The sequence below is a fragment of the Medicago sativa genome, chromosome 6, assembly GCF_051527215.1.
Source record: "Medicago sativa cultivar Bolivia chromosome 6, Bolivia_mono, whole genome shotgun sequence".
Classification (NCBI taxonomy): Eukaryota; Viridiplantae; Streptophyta; class Magnoliopsida; order Fabales; family Fabaceae; genus Medicago; species Medicago sativa.
In genome coordinates, this window is record NC_140754.1 from 45,345,168 (window position 1) to 45,366,520 (window position 21,353).

The 21,353-nt window shown below is 37.8% G+C and overlaps 1 protein-coding gene across 1 annotated transcript; it reads left to right on the top strand.

Moving 5' to 3' along the window:
* The first annotated feature begins 17,653 nt into the window (after window positions 1–17,653).
* On the top strand, window positions 17,654–20,214 carry LOC146915482 (uncharacterized). The gene is made up of 3 exons (XM_085717852.1): window positions 17,654–17,927; window positions 19,050–19,814; window positions 19,922–20,214. The coding sequence occupies exons 1-3, from the start codon at window positions 17,918–17,920 to the stop codon at window positions 19,954–19,956; spliced, it is 810 nt and encodes a 269-aa protein (XP_085573978.1). The 5' UTR covers window positions 17,654–17,917; the 3' UTR covers window positions 19,957–20,214.
* Window positions 20,215–21,353: the final 1,139 nt, after the last annotated feature.

Consider the following 21,353-nt stretch of genomic DNA (forward strand, 5'->3'; position numbering starts at 1 on the left):
TGACAAAAGCCAGTGGGCTGTGGATGTTGTCTACCTGAAGTACTTCAGAGACCTTGATCTTAGTGCTGGTTTTTCATGGGGAGCTGCGGCACTAGCTCACTTGTATAAGGAGCTTAACAATGCTGCATGTTGGAACACCAGTCAGGTGGCAAGTTACCTAAGTTTGTTGCAGGTATAAATTAAGAACTATGTTTTATTTTTTTAAATGTAAGTGTCTATGGTTTGTATATTTATATGTTGTTGTCTTTGGTGTAGGCTTGGGTGTTTCATCACTTCCCAGGTGTGGGAAGCAAGGATGTCTGGACATATATGTAGAGCATCAGTATCCCCGCGCGATGATTTTTTTACCACTGCAGGGTTTAGGCATGGTGGACAACTACATGAACTATCTAGATGCGCTGGATTTGACGAGGGTAGTCATGGCCCCATATGATGTGCACCGTCAGGCACGTCAGTTTGAGCGGGTCAGCCTTTACTCTGGATGGCTGGGATGCGGAGAGCGCATGGTGAGATATCTGCCGGAGAGGGTGCTTCACCAGTTTGGGTTTGTTCAGACCATACCGAGACATCCCGTTCAGAGTGCACCTGTTGATGTTAACTTGGCGGAGATCACAAACCGCTTTCAGCGTGCACTTGATTATACGCTGACACCTCAGGAGTTGGGAGAGATTACAGTTCATGGTGTGGAGGTAGCAGATGGATACATCGAGTGGTTTTACCAGGTGTCTCATCCACGCATGATTCTTCCAGACATGCCGGTACCGGTGCCACAGCCACCAGAGCGTGAGGTCTTTGATACCCGAGCTGCTCAAGATGATGGAGACCTTGCGTAATTACAACTTAGCGGCATGATGAGCCGCATCAGAGACCACACCTATGCTGTGATGAGAAGCGGTCTGGTGTCGAAAGGGACTGAGGAATGGCAGGATTTGGGGGATGCGTTGAGAGAGGTGAATGATGCAAAAGTTTACCGTCGTCGGGCAGCTACTGAGGGTGGTAGGGGTTGTGGCAGAGGTGGTGGTAGAGGTAGTGGCAGAGGTGGTGGCAGAGGCGGCGGTGGTACGGGTGTAGTTATTAGGGGCTGATAGTACTTTATGTAATTTTAATGTTTGAATATTTTGGATAATTATGTTATGTACCATTTGGATAATTATGTTTTATTAAAGTTTAAAAATTATATTGTGTTGTTAATTTTAATGTTATAATTTGCTTTGTTGGTTTACATATGGTCATCCTACCAAAATTGACTGAATCAGCTCTAAAACAGAGGCTCAGCCAAAACAGATGGCTTCTACCTCTGTACTGATGCATTCCGGATTATATAATCAGGACATGTTTAGTACATTTCGGATTATATAATCTGGAACCATCATTCACCACCCCATTTTGTTTACTTTCAACGGGGTGATTTACACGTTTCGAATTATACAATCCGGACTAGAGGTATTTTGGGAAAAAAAATAGGACGCGCGAGGAAAGGCATAGGGTGGGAAAAGTAATACTCAACAAAGTTCAGGTCCAATAAGGAGTCCAAAGGCATCTACATATCACAAGTGCCACCAAAGATTCGTCAAGCACAAAAAAAAAGGAGCTCAGAGCCAATTTGAGCCCTATACATATGCTTATATGCTACCTGGAATCTATAAATATAAGAACTCGTTGCAAAATCAAGTACACTGTCTTTTTGAGATAAACCTTAAATCTCCTTGAGATCTTACTAACTTGAGCATTGGCGTATGTTTGCAAGTACACCAACATGCACCAGTGACATCATGGAACCACCGCCATCAACCATAATAGCATCATGGAACCCGCTCTAATAGTCTCTTCTTGTCATGTATAAATAATGTATAAATCAGTGGTATCACATGTGGGAATGTTGTTGAAGTAACATTGTTCCCTCTATTGGTACAAAATGTATTTAACCTTGCCACTTTAAGTTTTGATCATAACAAGGCATTAAAAGTTCAATTGAATATGCTAATATTTGTTCAAGTGTGCAGTGTTGGAACAAAATGTGTTTAACAATGAACCTCAAAGAGTTTTGATGATAACAAGGTATTAAAAATTGTAAATTGGACTAGCTAATATTTGTTCAAGTGTACAGGACCACAGTTAAAAAGTTACATCATTAATTGGTTCTGAATGAGCAAATAAAGGGCAAAAGAAAATGAAGCTTAGACGATTCTGAAGGCAATACGCTCCTGAAAGTGGAAAGCGCTCCTGAAGTCAAGCTGCTCCTGAAGATAGTAAAAGCGCTCCTGAAGAAATAGTGCTCCTGAAGACAAGAGGTCCAGAAGCCATATTATCAGAAGCTGCATCATCAGAAGCTGAAGAAGCTGCACCATCAGAAGCTGCAGAAGCTGCATCATCAGAAGCTGCCTCATCAGAAGTCATTTCACCAGAAACTAAAGATCAACTGAATTTGCAAAAGATTCAAAGATTGAAGAATCTACATTGCAAAACCTGTCTATTGGATTCGAAAACATAGCAGAAAATTAGTGGAACATTGCAACGGTCATTTCAAAGGTGTTTGAAGGCATGTGCTTGCAATTTGGACGAAAGCGTTGACATTGTACTATTGTACGAACTGTACAACCACCTTCTCCACTACTCTGTTTTGTGTCCACGCTACAAGACAAGAAAACAGCTCCAGAATACGGCTTCGCCTGCATAGATGTTCATTTGGATAAGGAATGGATTTCAAATTGGTTCTTCATAGGACAACAACCAAATCAGGCAAAAGATCATTGGTGAAAGATCAAGCTTCAAACAACGACTCTTTGGTGTGCTGGCAATTTCACAACGTCTCTTTCACACCTCTATATAAAGGAGTGAAGACTTAGAGTTTTGGTAATGCAAGAACGCTAATGCTGAACGACAGACTCTCAACATTTTTACAAGTGCCAAACCTCTGCTGAAATTGTTCTGCATTCACTTAGAATTTCTGTGTCTCAAAGTCATATCTTAGAAATTCTTAAGTCCATTGAGTCTGTATCTGATTTGTATTGTGAGCACCTCTGATTGTATATCAAGTGTTCAACCTTAAACAATTTTCTGTGTAATTTTGTTTAGTTAGGAAGTCTCTTGCAGTTGTGCTTGAGCAGGAAGTCTCTTGATTGTGTTCTTGAGCAAAGGAAGTCTCTTGCTTGTGTGCTTGAGCAATTGTAATCAGATATTACTCTTAGTGAAATCTCCTTCGAAGTGCAAGGGGGACTGGACTACTTCCGGATTATGGAAGCAACCAGTATAATTGCTTTGTGTCGTTCTTCTTCTCTCTCTCTGTTTTATTCCGCTGCATTTAGATTCTGATTATCACTTCAGAAGCTGTCTCACTTAGCTTCTAATCAGTGTGTTCAGTTTTTAGGAGAAACGAAGAATTTTTCAAAACACAATTCAACCCCCTCTTCTTGTGTTTTTCTCACCTTCAATTGGTATCTAGAGCCTTGGTCTGTTGTGAAACACTTAACCGTGCAACAGTCAAAGATCTGAGAAAAACATGTCTACTCCTCCTCCTACTGGTTCTGGTGATACTAGCTATAAAAATGTCTCACGTGATTATAGTGATAGTAAGAAATCCAGTGTTGGGAAGATTCCAAAATTCAATGGAGATGCTGAAGAATTCTCTTGGTGGAAGACCAACTTTTACAGTTACATCATTAGCCTAGATGAAGAATTATGGGATATTCTGGAAGATGGTGTTGGTGATTTAGTCCTTGATGAAGAAGGAGCGGTTGTGAATAGAAAAAAACATACTCCATAACTGAGGAAACTCTACAAGAAGCATCATATTATCAAAGGAGCCCTTGTCACTGCCATACCCAAAGCAGAATACATGAAGATGAGTGACAAATCCACTGCTAAAGCTATGTTTGCTTCTCTCTGTTCAAACTATGAAGGGAGCAAGAAGGTCAAAGAAGCAAAGGCTCTCCTGCTTGTACATCAGTATGAGTTATTCAAGATGAAGGATGATGAAACTATTGAGGAGATGTACTCAAGGTTTCAAACCTTAGTTTCTGGGCTACAGATTCTAAAGAAGAGCTATGTTGCTTCTGATCATGTAAGCAAGATACTCAGAAGCTTACCTGCCAGATGGAGACCAAAGGTGACTGCCATTGAGGAAGCTAAAGATTTAAACACTTTAAGTGTCGAAGATCTTGTTAGTTCTCTCAAAGTTCATGAGTTAAGTCTTAATGAACATGAGTCTACTAAGAAGAGTAAATCAATAGCTCTTCCATCCAAAGGCAAGTCATCAAAAGCTCTCAAAGTGGTTGAATCTGAAGAGGAAGAACAGTCAAGTTCAGATTCTGAACCAGATGCTGCTGAAATGGCCATGCTCTCAAACAGACTTCAGTATCTAGCCAAGAAGAACAGAAAGTTTCTCGCCAGAAGGGGTAACTCCAGAAGCTCAAGGAAAGAAGATCAGAAGGGATGCTTCAACTGTAAGAAGCCTGGACACTTCATTGCTGAATGCCCTGATCTTCAAAGAGAAAAGTCAAAGGATAAGTCAAAGAGGTCTACATTCAAACCAAGCAAATTCAAGAAGCAGATTAAGCAGAGTTTAATGGCAACCTGGGATGATTTGGGAAGTGAATTTGGATTTGATAAAGAGGAAGCTGATGAAGATGCAAAGGTAGCTGTTGGGTTGGTAGCAACAACAACTTCAGAAGCTGGATCAGATTCAGACTCAGAAGATGAAAACGAGGTATATTCCAAAATTCCCAGAGATGAACTTGTTGAGTCACTTAAAGAACTTCTTACACATTTTGAAGTAAGAACCAATGAGTTGAAGGATTTAAAAGAAAAATATGCTGATTTGGTACAACAGCAAAAATCAACTCTATTGGATCTGAAAGCTTCTGAACAAGGACTTAGGGGCTTTGACTTCATGTGTAAAACATATGAAGATCAGCTCAGGTTCTTATGTCAGAAGCTACAAGAAAAGTGTAATGAAAAACCTTTAAGTAACCATGAAATTGCTCTTGAAGATTTTATTATATCTGGCATTGACAGAAGCAGAGTAGCTTCTATGATTTATAGCATTTACAAGAACAATGGCAGAGGAATTGGTTTTCCAGAAGTGAAACTTGAGAAAACCAATCTAAAGTCTTGTTGTGAATGCATCAATGAAGGACTGAAAACCTTCTTTGTACCAGAAGGGGCTGAGTTGGAAACTGTTGTTCAATCAGAACCTGAAGCTTCTAGTTCTAAGGCTAAGATTACTTCAAAGCAAAAGAACTCTAAGTCAAAGGCTATGATCAAATCTGATTCCAAGACTTCAAAGGTTAGGATCCTGAAAAGATTAGAACCTATTCCTCAGAGTCTGGTGAAACCAAAATCTGAGGCTCTGAAGTCTAAGTTTCAGAAGAAGACAGTTACTGCTTCTGAAGTACCAAAACCTAAGGTGATGGTTAATCAGAAGCAACCCAACTCACAGCGCAAGGTACAAGAAGTGAAGAGTAAAGCCTTAAGTACTAACCTTCCAGGACCCATAGGACAATGGGTACCTAAATCTAAAAATGTCAATGATGCAGGTATGTCGAAGAGCAGTGCCAAAGCAAAGATCATGGTACCTAGACAGCGGTTGCTCAAGACACATGACAGGAGACAAGTCCATGTTCCTCAGCCTAACAATGAAAGAGGGAGGAAATGTGAAGTTTGGAGGCAACCAGTCAGGCAAGATCATAGGTACAGGAACTATTGGTAATTCATCTACCTCAATTAATAATGTATGGTTGGTAGATGGTCTTGAACATAACCTTTTGAGCATTAGTCAATTTTGTGATAATGGTTATGATGTGCTTTTTGAAAAACCCAACTGTACAGTAATCAACAAGGAAGACAAATTCATTGTGTTCAAGGGAAAGAGAGTTGACAATGTCTATAAAATCAATTTTCTGAACTGGCTGATCAGAAGGTGATTTGCCTACTATTAGTGAATGATAAGAAATGGATGTGGCACAGAAGGTTGGGACATGCTAACTGGAGGTTAATCTCTAAGCTTAGTAAGTTACAACTTGTGAAAGGGCTACCAGACATTGACTATCATTCAGATGCACTCTGTGGTGCATGTCAGAGAGGGAAAATTGTGAAATCATCTTTTAAAACCAAAGACATTGTTTCAACCTCAAGACCTTTAGAATTACTCCATATTGATTTATTTGGACCAGTGAGTACTGCATCCTAATATGGAAGTAAATATGGATTAGTCATTGTTGATGATTACAGCAGATGGACTTGGGTGAAATTCCTGAAAAGTAAGGATTATGCATATGAGGTATTAAGTAACTTCTGCACACAAATTCAAACTGAAAAAGAGTCAAAGATTTTGAAAATCAGAAGTGATCATGGTGGAGAATTTGAAAATGAGCCATTTGAAGCTTTTTGTGAAAAACATGGAATCATCCATGAATTCTCTTCTCCTAGAACTCCACAACAAAATGGGGTTGTAGAGAGAAAGAATAGAACTTTACAAGAAATGGCCAGAACCATGATCCATGAAAACAATTTGGCTAAACATTTTTGGGCAGAAGCAGTGAATACAGCATGTTATGTTCAAAATAGGATTTATATTAGACCTATTTTGGAGAAAACAGCATATGAACTCTTTAATGGAAGAAAACCCAATATCTCTTACTTTCATCAATTTGGATGTACATGTTACATTATGAACAACAAGCTCTACCTAAAGAAATTTGATGACAAGGAGCTTCAAGATAAAACTTCAAAGCAAGATGAAAGTTTTGCAGAGATACAGGTTCCTGAAGTTACTCCAGAACTTGATCAGATAGCTGAATCTGAAGATAGTTCAGAAGCTGAACCCACATCAGAAGCGCAAGATGAAACTGCTTCTGATGAAGCACAAGATGGCTCACATCATGAAGATCCTCCCTGAAACACATTCAAACACAAGTCTTCACATCCTGAGGAGCTAATCATTGGAAACAACGATAGTCTAAGAAGAACAAGCTCATACTTCAGACAAGAAGAATCAATGATTGAACTGATCTCAATGATTGAACCTACAAAAGTTGAAGAAGCACTTTCAGATGATGGATGGATCTTAGCTATGCAAGATGAGTTGAATCAATTTCAAAGAAATGATGTGTGGGATCTGGTACCCAAACCTCAGCACAAGAACATTATTGGAACAAAATGGGTATTCAGAAACAAGCTGAATGAGCAAGGTGAAGTAACAAGAAACAAAGCCAGGCTTGTTGCACAAGGGTATAGTCAACAAGAAGGCATTGATTACACTGAAACGTTTGCTCCAGCTGCAAGATTGGAAGCAATCAGGTTACTTCTTTCCTATGCAGTTAATCATGGCATAATATTATATCAAATGGATGTCAAGAGTGCATTTCTAAATGGTGTCATAGAAGAAGAAGTGTATGTCAAGCAACCTCCTGGATTTGAGGATATTAAATATCCTGACCATGTTTTTAAACTGAAGAAATCACTATATGGCTTGAAACAAGCTCCCAGAGCTTGGTATGATAGACTAAGTAATTTCTTAATCAAGAATGATTTTAAAAGAGGACAGGTTGATACAACACTCTTCAGAAGGACCCTTGGGAAAGATATTCTTGTTGTGCAAATATATGTTGATGATATAATATTTGGTTCTACTAATGCATCTCTTTGCAAGGAATTTTCTGAGTTAATGCAGGATGAATTTGAAATGAGCATGATGGGAGAGCTGAAGTTCTTCCTGGGCATTCAAATATCAATGCAAAGATGGAGTCTATGTTCATCAATCTAAGTATACAAAGGAGCTTCTGAAGAAGTTCAAGCTTGAAGATTGTAAAGTGATGAACACTCCAATGCACCCTACGTGCACCTTAAGCAAAGAAGTTGAAGGAGCTAAAGTTGACCAGAAGCTGTATAGAGGTATGATTGGTTCTTTGTTATACCTCACTGCATCTAGGCCAGATATTTTATTCAGTGTATGCTTGTGTGCAAGATTCCAATCAGATCCTAGAGAATCTCATATGACTGCTGTCAAGAGAATCTTCAGGTATTTGAAAGGAACAACTAATCTTGGACTCCTTCATAAGAAATCCTTAGATTATAAGCTAATTGGATTCTGTGATGCTGATTATGCTGGTGATAGGATTGAAAGAAAGTCAACCAGTGGCAATTGTCAATTTCTGGGTGATAATCTTATATCCTGGGCTAGCAAAAGACAAACAACTATTGCTATGTCTACAGCAGAAGCAGAATACATTTCAGCTGCAAGTTGTTGTACACAACTACTTTGGATGAAACATCAGTTGGAAGACTATTAGATAATTGCTAACAGTATTCCCATTTATTGTGATAATACTACTGCTATTTGTTTGTCTAAAAATCCAATTTTGCATTCAAGAGCTAAGCACATTGAAATCAAACACCATTTTATCAGAGATTATGTTCAAAAAGGAATTTTAGATATACAATTCATTGATACTAAAAATCAATGGGCTGACATATTTACTAAGCCTCTAACTATTGAAAGATTTGATTTTTTAAAGAAAAATTTGAACATGCACTTTGTATCTGATTAAATGCTTGCTTGCTCCTGAATAGGATTTTAGGTTCTGAAGTTAGTTCAGAAGCAGTAGTCCATCAGAAGCTCTTTATTGAGGTTCTGAGGAAAACTCGCTTCTGATAATGATGACGTCAGCATCTGAAGTCCAGAAGCTGGATTTATTGCTTCTGAATAGTTGAATTAGTGGAAACATTGGGAGTTACTTTTTAAAAGTAACTTCTGGCCCACTAACTTGGTAGTTACTCTGTGAACTTCTGACGTGGCCTGTATGTGTTGGTGTATAACTAAAAGGGCAGTGATGATTTAATAGCTTTGAAAATACTTTTCACGCGCCCCCAATTTGTCATTAATGTTATGTTTGTTTGTCTCTTTTGAATTGCAAACGTTTTTACTCTTAAACACTTTTTCAATTCACACACTACTCACTCACAACAAACACATTTGCTCTCAAACCTCCTGCGAAGTAAGCGCAAAAACCTTAGAACCCTAAATTCTCTAAATCTTCTTCAATCATCATCAAATGGCATCATCAAGCTCGCAACAAGAAGTTTCAGAATCTACTTCAAGCAAGCAAGGCGCATCAGGATCTGGGTCAGTCTACAAAGAAAAGACTATGGATATTCCATGGAAATCCTTAATCGTCCAAGTAGAATCGCCAGTGGACTTCGCTTCACTTAAGAAGTACGAAGTGGACATGGAAGGATATGTAGAAACTCAGAAGCTGTCCGTATACTTCAAGATGCTAAATGGGCCAACTTATGTGAACTTGGTCAAAGATTTCTGGTTAAGAGCTGAAATCGTCAATGGAAAGCCTGTGAAGGTAGTAGGGAAACAAGCTGGGTCGAAGAAGAAAAATATGGAGATAGAGTTGAATCCCACTTCCTTCAGTAGCCTTGAGATAAGGTCTGAAGTGATGGGTATTCCTGTAACCATCACAGAGGAGATAATTGCTAAAGCATGCAGAGTGGATGCAGAAGGAAGATTCCAAGAAATAGTAAAGACGGAAGATATCCTTCTGCAAAGCTACTGCAACTTGCTTCTGGGTGGGTATACAAAAGCCAAGACATCAGAAATGAAGATTCACCACAGAATGTTGGTGAAGTTCTGCACTGATTGTTTCTTTCAGAGAGGTGGAGGATCTGATCAACCAAATTTCCAACAGAAGCTAGCTATTTACTTCATGGCAACTCAGAACAAGATCAACTTCCCAAGATATGTCTTGGATCATCTCTGTTGGGCAATTAATGAAGGCACTATCAAAGGAAGAAAACAAGTACCCTATGGAAGATTATTGTCTGAAATCTTCCACCAAGGAGGAGTACTGAAGGTTCTGAAGAAATCAAGGGATGCATCTGATAAATGCTTCAAGGCCTCTACTGCTGAGAAGACTATAAGTAGCAGGACCTTGCATTCCATGCATTATTTTAAGACAGCCCCTAAAGATGAAAAATGGTTGGAAATGACTACAGCTGAATCTGAAATTATCAGGGATTTTCCTTCCATCGTTAAGAAGAGCAATCCTGAGATTTTAGCTAAATCTGTAGTTGAGTATGTCTTGGAGGAAGATGCAAGCTCTCAGGAGGTAACTACTCCTATTAAGACCAAAGGGATGAAAGTTAAAGGAGTTACTGCGTCAGAAGCCACTGATAATAAGCCCAAGCAAAAGAAGGATGCTAAGAGAAAGAGAGGGAAAGCTGAAACAGTTTACTACAAGGAAAAACTGGATGAAGCTTTGGATGAGATAGAGGAAGAAGAGGCAGAGCCTAAGCTGAAAAGAAAGAAGGCTCCACTTGACAAGAAAAGCTCCATGGTTCAAGTGACTCTAGCCATGAAGAGAATGGCTAAGGAACATTCTGATGACTTTTTAGCAAATAGGCGAGAAGTGAAAGCCATGAAAGAACTTGAAAGAGAAGAGGAAGGAGAAAGGATGCTAATCGTGGATGAAGCTGATGCTGAAAATGTAGAGCAAGTTCAGAATCTTGGAACTTCAGAAGCAGTAGATAACTCAGCAATGTTATCTAAGGTACCTCAAGTTTCTCGCACATTTTGTACCACATCCTTTATTCCTTCTGAAGACACTTCTTTTTTAGACCACCTAGAAAGTCATTATCTAGGTGAACTACCCCAATCTAGCTTTAACTCAACCTCAGAAAAAGCCTCTGAGACAACTCCAGAAGCAGTTGCTTCTGATAAAGTTGTTTCAGAAGACCCCCCCACAACAAAAACCTTCACCGGAAAAAGCCTTTTCACCCCCTACAACTTCATCACCCCCAACTGTTCCTGAACCATCTGTTCTTAAACAAGTCACTCCTCAAAAGACCGTTCCTGAACATATTGTTCCTGAACAACCAGTTACTAAACCCATTCCTGAACCTGCATCTGAAACTGCTGCTCCTAAACACATTGTTCCTGAGCCAACCTCTGCTTCCATAACTCCTTCACCAGTACAAGTTATCAAGATCACCCATCATACTGGTGTATGTGATATGGACACAGACTCTGAGGATGATCAAGATGATCATGCCTCTGATATGGTAGTTGACCCCACTCCTGACCAACCATCAACTAGCCAATCCTTAACTACAAATGACCAATCATCATCAAACCTACCCATTATACACTTAGCCCCTCCAAATCCCTCTAAACAACCTTCACCTCCCACCATTTTCCTGGATTCTCAAGTACTACAAGATGTGTGGGAAGATATTGCTTCTGAAGTTCTCAGACTGATAGCAGGTAGAAATGACTTGGGTCATACAATAAGCTATCAGAAGCAATGGAAGAGGATAAAAGAAAGGGTCGTCAACCTGATTTCAGCTTTGCATGATTCCTGCATTGAGGCTCAAGAGCAAGCCAAGCAGAAGCTGGAAGATTGGTTGAATGGAATAGAAGAGAATACTGGAGATGTTGAAGTTCTTGGTACTTGGGTGAAGAATCCACTCAATAACAGAGGCAGAGAACCTGATGAATTCCTGCCTAAGGAGCTGCATCTGATTATTCCTTCTGAGATCCTGGAGAAGAATGATGCACCTAACCTGGCTCTAGCTCAGGAGAACAAGAAGCTCAAAGAAGAAAATGAAAGGCTTGAAACAGAGCTACTAGAGCAGAAGCTGAAGATCTCTAAATTGGAAACTGATATGCAAGAAGCCAAGATCAGAGAAGACAACTACAAAAAGGAGATGGACAAGAAGTATGCTGATGTTCAAGAGCTTCTGAAAAAGATCTTAGAGAAATAAGCCAAACCCATAGTCACACTTTTTTTTGCTTATTTTTTCTCTGTCTTTTTAAGCTTTTGATATTCTTGGTTCATCTTTGCTTCTGATTTAGTTCTTTTCACTTCTGATATTATAAGCTTCTGAATTCTTCTTGCTTCTGAATATCATTAACTGTTTATATCATGTGTGTTGTTATTTTCTTTGATAATAATGCTTGCTATGACCTGTTTATTTAATTTTTGAAGATGGTTAAAATGCTTTAAATTTATTTGAATTATGCTCTGAACCTTTAATCTTATGTTTTTCTCATCTCTTCTTTTTGTTTATGTCTTTTTGCTAATGACAAAAGGGGGAGTATATGTGATAGTATTTAAAGGCTCTGAGCCCCATTAATTAATATTTGAAAATTTTGAAAATTTCTATCCTTTTTTTTAACCTTAAAACGGTGTATCAAAAAGGGGGAGTATCAAATTTCAAATAAAAATTAATTGAACCATTCTTCTTATCTATAAGTCAATTCTTTTAATTTTTTTAAGCTCTGATATTATTGTGCGAAAAATGAATTTAATTAACCTGGATAGAACATAGGGGGAGCTTACAAACCTCACCTTAAAGACTATCAGACTCAGGGGGAGTTAGAGCTTACAAATCTCAGACTCTGAGCTTACAAACCTCAGAAACCCCAAAGTCAACTCGTTAATTAGATTAACAACAAATGACAAATTTTAAATACTATTGTTTGTCATCATCAAAAAGGGGGAGATTGTTGGAACAAAATGTGTTTAACAATGAACCTCAAAGAGTTTTGATGATAAAAAGGTATTAAAAATTGTAAATTGGACTAGCTAATATTTGTTCAAGTGTACAGGACCACAGTTAAAAAGTTACATCATTAATTGGTCTTGAATGAGCAAATAAAGGGCAAAAGAAAATGAAGCTTAGACGATTCTGAAGGCAATACGCTCCTGAAAGTGGAAAGCGCTCCTGAAGTCAAGCTGCTCCTGAAGATAGTAAAAGCGCTCCTGAAGAAATAGTGCTCCTGAAGACAAGAGGTCCAGAAGCCATATTATCAGAAGCTGCATCATCAGAAGCTGAAGAAGTTGCACCATCAGAAGCTGCAGAAGCTGCATCATCAGAAGCTGCCTCATCAGAAGTCATTTCACCAGAAGCTAAAGATCAACTGAATTTGCAAAAGATTCAAAGATTGAAGAATCTACATTGCAAAACCTGTCTATTGGATTCGAAAACATAGCAGAAAATTAGTGGAACATTGCAACGGTCATTTCAAAGGTGTTTGAAGGCATGTGCTTGCAATTTGGACGAAAGCGTTGACATTGTACTATTGTACGAACTGTACAACCACCTTCTCCACTACTCTGTTTTGTGTCCACGCTACAAGACAAGAAAACAGCTCCAGAATACGGCTTCGCCTGCATAGATGTTCCTTTGGATAAGGAATGGATTTCAAATTGGTTCTTCATAGGACAACAACCAAATCAGGCAAAAGATCATTGGTGAAAGATCAAGCTTCAAACAACGACTCTTTGGTGTGCTGGCAATTTCACAACGTCTCTTTCACACCTCTATATAAAGGAGTGAAGACTTAGAGTTTTGGTAATGCAAGAACGCTAATGCTGAACGACAGACTCTCAACATTTTTATAAGTGTCAAACCTCTGCTGAAATTGTTCTGCATTCACTTAGAATTTCTGTGTCTCAAAGTCATATCTTAGAAATTCTTAAGTCCATTGAGTCTGTATCTGATTTGTATTGTGAGCACCTCTGATTGTATATCAAGTGTTCAACCTTAAACAATTTTCTGTGTAATTTTGTTTAGTTAGGAAGTCTCTTGCAGTTGTGCTTGAGCAGGAAGTCTCTTGATTGTGTTCTTGAACAAAGGAAGTCTCTTGCTTGTGTGCTTGAGCAATTGTAATCAGATATTACTCTTAGTGACATCTCCTTGGAAGTGCAAGGGGGACTGGACTACTTCCGGATTGTGGAAGGAACCAGTATAATTGCTTTGTGTCGTTCTTCTTCTCTCTCTCTGTTTTATTCCGCTGCATTTAGATTCTGATTATCACTTCAGAAGCTGTCTCACTTAGCTTCTGATCAGTGTGTTCAGTTTTTAGGAGAAACGAAGAATTTTTCAAAACACAATTCAACCCCCCCTTCTTGTGTTTTTCTCACCTTCATGCAGGATATACTAAAATTTATAAGTATTAAAACAAGGTATTGGTTCGGGAAGAAGAAATGAGAGCAATGGAATTTACAAAGGAAGCTTGTTGTAAGTCTAAGTTTGAAGATCATCAGAGTCAGAAGAACAATCAGAAGCTGACTGCTAGAGTCTAAAGTCACCAAAGTCTGAAGTTTGTCAGAGTCTGAAGTCAAGAACCTGGAGTTAGTTAAATTTGGTTATTTGAAAACACAAGTTTGCAGAAGGAATAGAAGCCTCTAGCAACGACTATTTCAGAGGAATTAGAAGGCATTGGATGCTTATCCACTGAAGAGCGCAGGAAAATGACAATAGTACAATTGTACAATCACCACTCCACTCTTTTCTGCACATAGTACAAACTACAGTTGTGTCTACGCTGGTTAATTCTCCAAACAAGGAATGGATTTCAAATTGTTCCCTCCTAAGACATTAACCAAATCAAGCAACAGATCATTGGTGATGATCAAGCTTCTACAACGACTCTTTTGATGTTCTGGAACTTCTACAATGTATCTCTCAAACCTCTATATAAAGGAATGAAAACTTGAAGATTTGTAGAGACTTAACAACAATTTACTTGTGTCAAAACTCTGCTGAAATTGTTGCACATCAGTTCACTTAGAATTTCTTATAAACTTTCATATCTTAGAAATTCTAGAGTCTTAAGAGTCTGTACCTGATTTGTATTGTGAACACCACTGATTGTATATCAAGTGTTCAAACCAAACATCTTTCTGTGTAATTTTGTTTGTTTAGAAGTCTCTTGCTTTTGTGCTTGAGCATAGGAAATATCTTGCTTGTGTGCTTGAGTATTTGAAGTCTCTTGCTTATGTGCTTGAATATAATATAGTCAGATTCTGATTTTAGTGAACTCTCCTTGGAAGTGCAAGGGGGACATGACTACTTCTGGATTGTGGAAGGAACCTATATAATTGCTTGTGTCTTTCTACTTCGGGAACTAGTCATGGTTGAAGAAACTGCTAAATTCGTCCATGCTAAGAGTAGCTTGAAACAGGATAAATTCCATAGTCCTCCTCAACATGTTGATCGCCACATGAATCAAAAAACAAAAGACATAAAGACTCTAGAAGATACGATATCTGAAACTCCGCCCAACACAGTTGTTGTCCCCCATCCGTCACTCAAGGCAAGGTAATAGGGATTGAAATGAAAATTTCCTCCCTGTTGCGGTAGGGGAGAGGGAGTAAATGGAGTTACTCCCTTCCTCCACAATCTAATAGACAAACTCACCATCATTCCTCCATGAAGAGAAGACATTGAGGTTCACCTCGATCTCCATAATGTTTGAATCACGAGGAAAATTTGTTCAAAACCGGTCGTTTACTCAAAATATCACAAGGAAGTTGTTACCTTAAAATTCTAAAACAACCTCCAATGGACTCACACAAAGGTCAAAAGAGTCTTGGCGGTCTCTAGGTGAACATAGACATCATCCTAAGATTTTGAGGGACATCCAATAGTGATATGTCAATTTGTTTGTGCTCACCCTAAAGAATGGAGTTCGTTTTCTCAAAATATCACAAGGAAGTTGTTACCTTGAAATTCTAAAACAACCTCCAATGAATTCACACAAAGGTCAAAAGAGTCTTGGCGGTCTCTAGGTGAACATAGACATCATCCTAAGATTTTAAGGGACCTCCAATAGTGATATGTCAATTTGTTTGTGCTCACCCTAAAGAATGGAGTTATGGCCTGGTTCAAGAGTGTCCCACGTCACTCTATCGACTCATGGAAGACATTCGAAAATAATTCACTACAAATTTTATCACATACCGCAAACAACAAAAGTTGGTTGTATCTCTAGTGACCTTCGTTCAAGCAAGGGATGAGTGTTGAGGCTCTATTCACGTGTTTGAATAGGAATGAAAGGAAAGGTTTTCAAAGGAATGTTTTTATAGAAAAAGATAAATGAATATTAATCATTAGGCCAAATGCATCTGAGGATCCTTTATGTTTTGTGTTTTTCTTGAGTTAGTCCTTTAAATTTTATAAGTTTCAAATAAGTCCTTTTAGTTTTTGAACGTTTGCAACTTTAGCCTTTTTACTTAAAAGTCCTTTTACTTATAAAACTTGGATTAAACTCATTTGATACTCGGGAAGAACACAAAACTTAAATGATCGTTGGATGCATTTGCCTAAACCTCTAGTTCATTCATCAATTCTTTACTTAACAATATACCAAAAGGAAACAAACATTCATCAATTCTAAATATGCAATAACATCTTTTCATTGATATAATAATCATAATATACATCACTTTCATTATCACTTTCATACTAGAAAGTCTTCCTAATACATAACACATTTTTCATTCATCACATTACAATTTCATCTATTACAATCCTGACATACTATTTCAAATACATCAAACTCCATGTGCCACTCATTTTGAAGATTAGTGTTGTCCCTAACACAAGACATAGCCCAAAAGATGTTAATCCGAAAATCAAAGAAAGCTTCAACCATGATCTTGTCTTTTCCAACTGATTCTTAAACTTCAATTTTTTTCTTCTGGAGCTTTCCATTCTTGTTATCACTGTCTTCATTACAATCTTCATCAATTAGCTTAAAAAAGTTGCAGCCTTTATCCAATAATTCTTGTAATTTCTGCACCCCCAAAATTTCCTACCACAATTTGGGTTTACACTATCCATAACAGTGCGAATCACACTTTCATCCCCACACATGCACTCTGTTATTGCTCTTCTCCTTAGATTCGAACCAATCGACCCATTTGAAGATTGACCCATTTGCCACGAATTTGTGTTAGGTTTTAACATCATGAGATTCAAAATCGAAACTGTTCAAAGTTATCAAAGGAAAGAACGATTTCGATTTCGAATCTCTCATATTTGAATTCGACTTTGTGTTGTGTTGGATTTGAATCTAGAAAACGATGCAAGAAGGAGGAGTGAAGGAGGATAAAACGATGGAAGAAGATGAGAGAAGGAGGAAGAAGGAAAAAAACCTAGATCTGTAATCTCCAAAAAATTTCCCTTATATATGTGCCACGTGGGATTGGCCATGTGTGCATTCACTAACAAGCAACTGACAGAAAGGACCAAGAGTAGTAACGGAGGTGTACATGTGGTACCGAATTGGAAAATTTTAAAGATAAGGGACCAAATCGAAAACAACAAATAAGTTAAGGGACCATTTATGTAATTAAGTCATAATTTTATTAATAAAGTATTAATGTAACATATATTAGATTTGAAGAATTTATCCAAACTCTTAAAAACCCTCCAAAACCCTCACTTCACTATAATTTTAAGTTCCCCCAGTTTGAGGGGTTGGGAGATCATTTTTTCTTCAATGTCCCTTTCGTTCTTCCTGTTATTCATACCTCTCCCCTTTCGTCCAAAATCGCAAATAGGGCCTCATGAAATACATTTACAGGTTCACTAAAGAAGTTGCCATGGTCTGAGGGATGGATGGTCGAATGAAAGCTTTCCTACTTGAGCAGGGTCTTTAAGAAGGATATAAGTTCTTCTTGTTAGATTTTTCCCTGTTTTTACTGTTCCACATGTACCAATATTAAGTCAAAAGTTGGTTGTTGTGGATCCTGTTTTTCAGGGAAAAAGTTTGCTGAAGTGGTCCACTTGAATCCTGTTTTTATGGGAAAAAGTTTGCTATATTGGTCCACTTGAATCCTGTTTTTATGGGAAAAAGTTTGCTGAATTTGTGCAACTTTTGTTCCCACTTATCCCATATTCAATTGAGTACTCCCTCATATTGTGTTACATGTCTGTAGACCTTATGATGGGTAAGGTACTATAAAGCCAGGACATATTCACAACTTCATAGTCACTGAACCTACTTTCTCTCTTCATAATACTGCACCATCGAGTTTGAGCAAAGTGAAGGTTTGGAACAGCAGTGAAATCAGTCCGTGATAGCAGCAAGCATAAGAAGTGAGGTCTTTTTCATCAAGCAATGGCTGGAGGTAAATGCTCTTATTCTGCTTCCGCTTACTGATTTAAACGTGTAGTTAATGTTGTTTACATGTTTAAATCGATAATAAAGTTTACATTTGGTATCAGAGCCTTCATGCCTCTGTCTTGCTAAATCGTTTCCATTATGTTTTTGAAAATTTCAATTTTTGGGTATTTCATTTATGACCCTTTTTTAGTCAAAAATAAAATCATAAACGTATTGGAAATGATTTATAAAGTGTTTCTGGATAATAATTCATCGTTTTTTGACGTCGAAATGCATCTAAAACCGTCGGGTTTTTATTCGGGTACCGCGGGTCTGAACCGGGTCAAATCGACCCGGCTGAAGGTTGAAGACGATGAATATATAGTTTTTAATTAGTGCACGTTTTGTATTTATATTAAACAACGTGAATTTTAGCAACATGAATGCATGTGGCGCAGCGGTTTGTTTCAGTCATCAACTGCTTTTGGTCGCGAGTTCAATTCCCACAATTCTAGTTTTCTTTTTACCTTTAGTTTTAAAAAAAAAAAAAAAGGTGCGCGTTTTACTTTTCCAAGGGGAATCGAACAAACCTGTGTCCTTCTGGATGCATAAGAAGTCTGTAACCAAACGTGCTGCAGTATTCAATTGTTTTAATTTTACTGCTTCTGTATTATGTATAGTTGCTGTTTACTTTGCTGAATGCATTGCTCAGCTTTAAGCCTTAATTAATATTAATGTTAAGTGATTAATAAAATTGTGATTAATTAAGGAATAGCCACAGCATCTTTGATTAATTAGAATTTTTATATAAAGAATTTAGAATCACATTCAAAGAATTAGTTGTAGTTAAACATGCTTGTATAATAAAATCTACCCACAGGAATTTTGTTATGACTGTGTGTTTAATTAGGATAAAATATCAGATTATATTTCTTGATTTACCCACAGGAATTAAGAAAAGGAACATAATTTGATAGTTTAATCATAAAGTTATAATATAAATCTAATTGAGTAAAACCTTAGCCCACAGGCAGGTGTTATGTCACTAGATTTATATATTTAAGCATGATTTGCATTGGTAAACCATGAAATTTATTTAATTTGTCTCAATTTTGGTTAAATGAGCATGTTTGCTGAATTTTTGCAGTTGTTCAATCTGCGAATTTTTCTGACTTTAAGTGTGACATTCCTGAGTTGAATGGAGACAATTACAAAATCTGGAAGGAGAGAATTCTCCTTCATTTGGGCTGGATGGATATTGATTTTGCTATCAGGAAAGATGAACCATCTGCCATCACTGAAGTGGATCTTTATGAAAAGTGGGAGAGATCTAACCGTCTCTCCGTTATGTTCATAAAGACCAAAATATCTGCTGGCATCCGTGGTTCCATCGAGCAATATGAAAATGTCAAGGATCTTATTAAGGCTATTGATGAGCAGTTTGCTACATCTGATAAGGCCCTTGCCAGCACTCTGATCATTAAGTTCTCCACCATGAAGCTCACTGGGGTGAGAGGAGTGCGTGATCACATCATGCGCATGAGGGATATATCGGCTCAACTTAAGGATTTGGAGGTGACAATGTCTGACTCTTTCCTTGTTCACTACATTTTAACCACTCTACCTCATCAGTATGGTCCTTTTAAGATATCCTATAACACACATAAGGATAAGTGGTCAATCAATGAATTATTGACCATGTGTGTGCAGGAAGAGGAAAGGCTGTTGATGGAGGAAGGTGAGAAGGTTAATCTGACTGTTCAAGGAAAGAAAAGGAAGGAAGCTGCAAAGAATAAGAGCAACATTCCTCCTCAGCCAACCATTAAGAAAGAGTCTAAGTGTTTCTTTTGCAAAAAGAAAGGACACCTAAAGAAAGACTGTCTGAAGTTTAAGAGTTGGATGGACAAGAAAGGTACTCCATTTACCTTTGTTTGTTATGAATCTAATATGGTTAATATAAATCATAACACATGGTGGATTGACTCTGGTTCTACAATCCATGTTTCTAATACCTTGCAGGGTATGGAAAACCTAAGGAAACCGGTGGGAAGTGAACAATTCATCTATTCAGGAGGGCGGATGCGTTCACATGTGGAAGCCATTGGAATGTGCAAGTTGATTTTAAGCAGCAATTTTATTTTAATTTTAGAAAAGACCTTTTATGTTCCTTGTTTTTCGAAGAATTTAATTTCTGTTTCAAAACTATCGCCTTTGGGTTTTTCAGTTAATTTCAAGGATTCTGGTTTTACTTTGTGTAATAAATCTGGAATTGTTGGTTATGGTGAATTGCGTGATGGTCTTTATTCTATTAATTTACAAAATAATGCTGCTTATAATTCAATGCATGTTACTGCTGGTTTAAAACGATGTGTTATGAATGAAAAATCCTCAATGTTATGGCACCGAAGATTGGGACACATCTCAATCGATAGAATTAAGAGATTAGTAAATGAAGGGGTACTTAGTTCCCTAGATTTTGCTGATTTCGAGACTTGTGTAAATTGCATTAAGGGTAAGCAATCTAACAAGTTCAAAAAGGGTGCACAACGGAGTTCTAACTTATTAGAAATCATACATACAGATATTTGTTGTCCAGACATGGACGCAAGTAGTCCAAAATACTTTATCACCTTTATAGATGATTATTCACGGTATATGCATCTCTACTTACTTCATTCCAAGGATGAAGCTTTAGATGCCTTTAAAGTTTTCAAGGCTGAAGTAGAGAAACAATGTGAAAAACAGATTAAAATCGTGAGATCTGATAGAGGTGGAGAGTACTACGGTAGATACACTGAGAGTGGACAAGTAGCCGGTCCATTTGCGAAGTTTCTTCAAGAGCATGGGATTGTTGCCCAATACACTATGCCTGGTTCTCCTGACCAGAATGGTGTAGCAGAAAGAAGAAACCGAACATTAATGGACATGGTTAGAAGTATGAGGAGTAATGTTAATCTTCCTCGATTTTTGTGGACTGAAGCACTAAAGACGGCTGCGTATATATTAAATCGAGTTCCAACCAAGGCTGTCTCAAAGACACCATTTGAATTATTCAAGGGTTGGAAACTGAGTTTGCAACATATACGTGTATGGGGTTGCCCGTCTGAAGTGAGAATTTATAACCCACAAGAAAAGAAACTAGACCCAAGGACTATTAGCGGGCATTTCATTGGATATGCTGAAAAGTCTAAAGGTTATAGATTTTATTGCCCATCACTTAGAACTAGGATTGTGGAATCAAGAAATGCAAATATTCTTGAAAATGACTTGATTAGTGGGAGTGATCAGTTCAAAGATATAAATTTTGAGAAAGATCACTATGAGGCTGAACCTTCTACATCAAGTGACAGACTGATTGTCATACACACCCCTCAAGTACAAAGAGGTGCTAGACAACCAGTAACTGAAATTCCACAAACTGTTGAAAATGATCATGTAGATCAAGTTATTA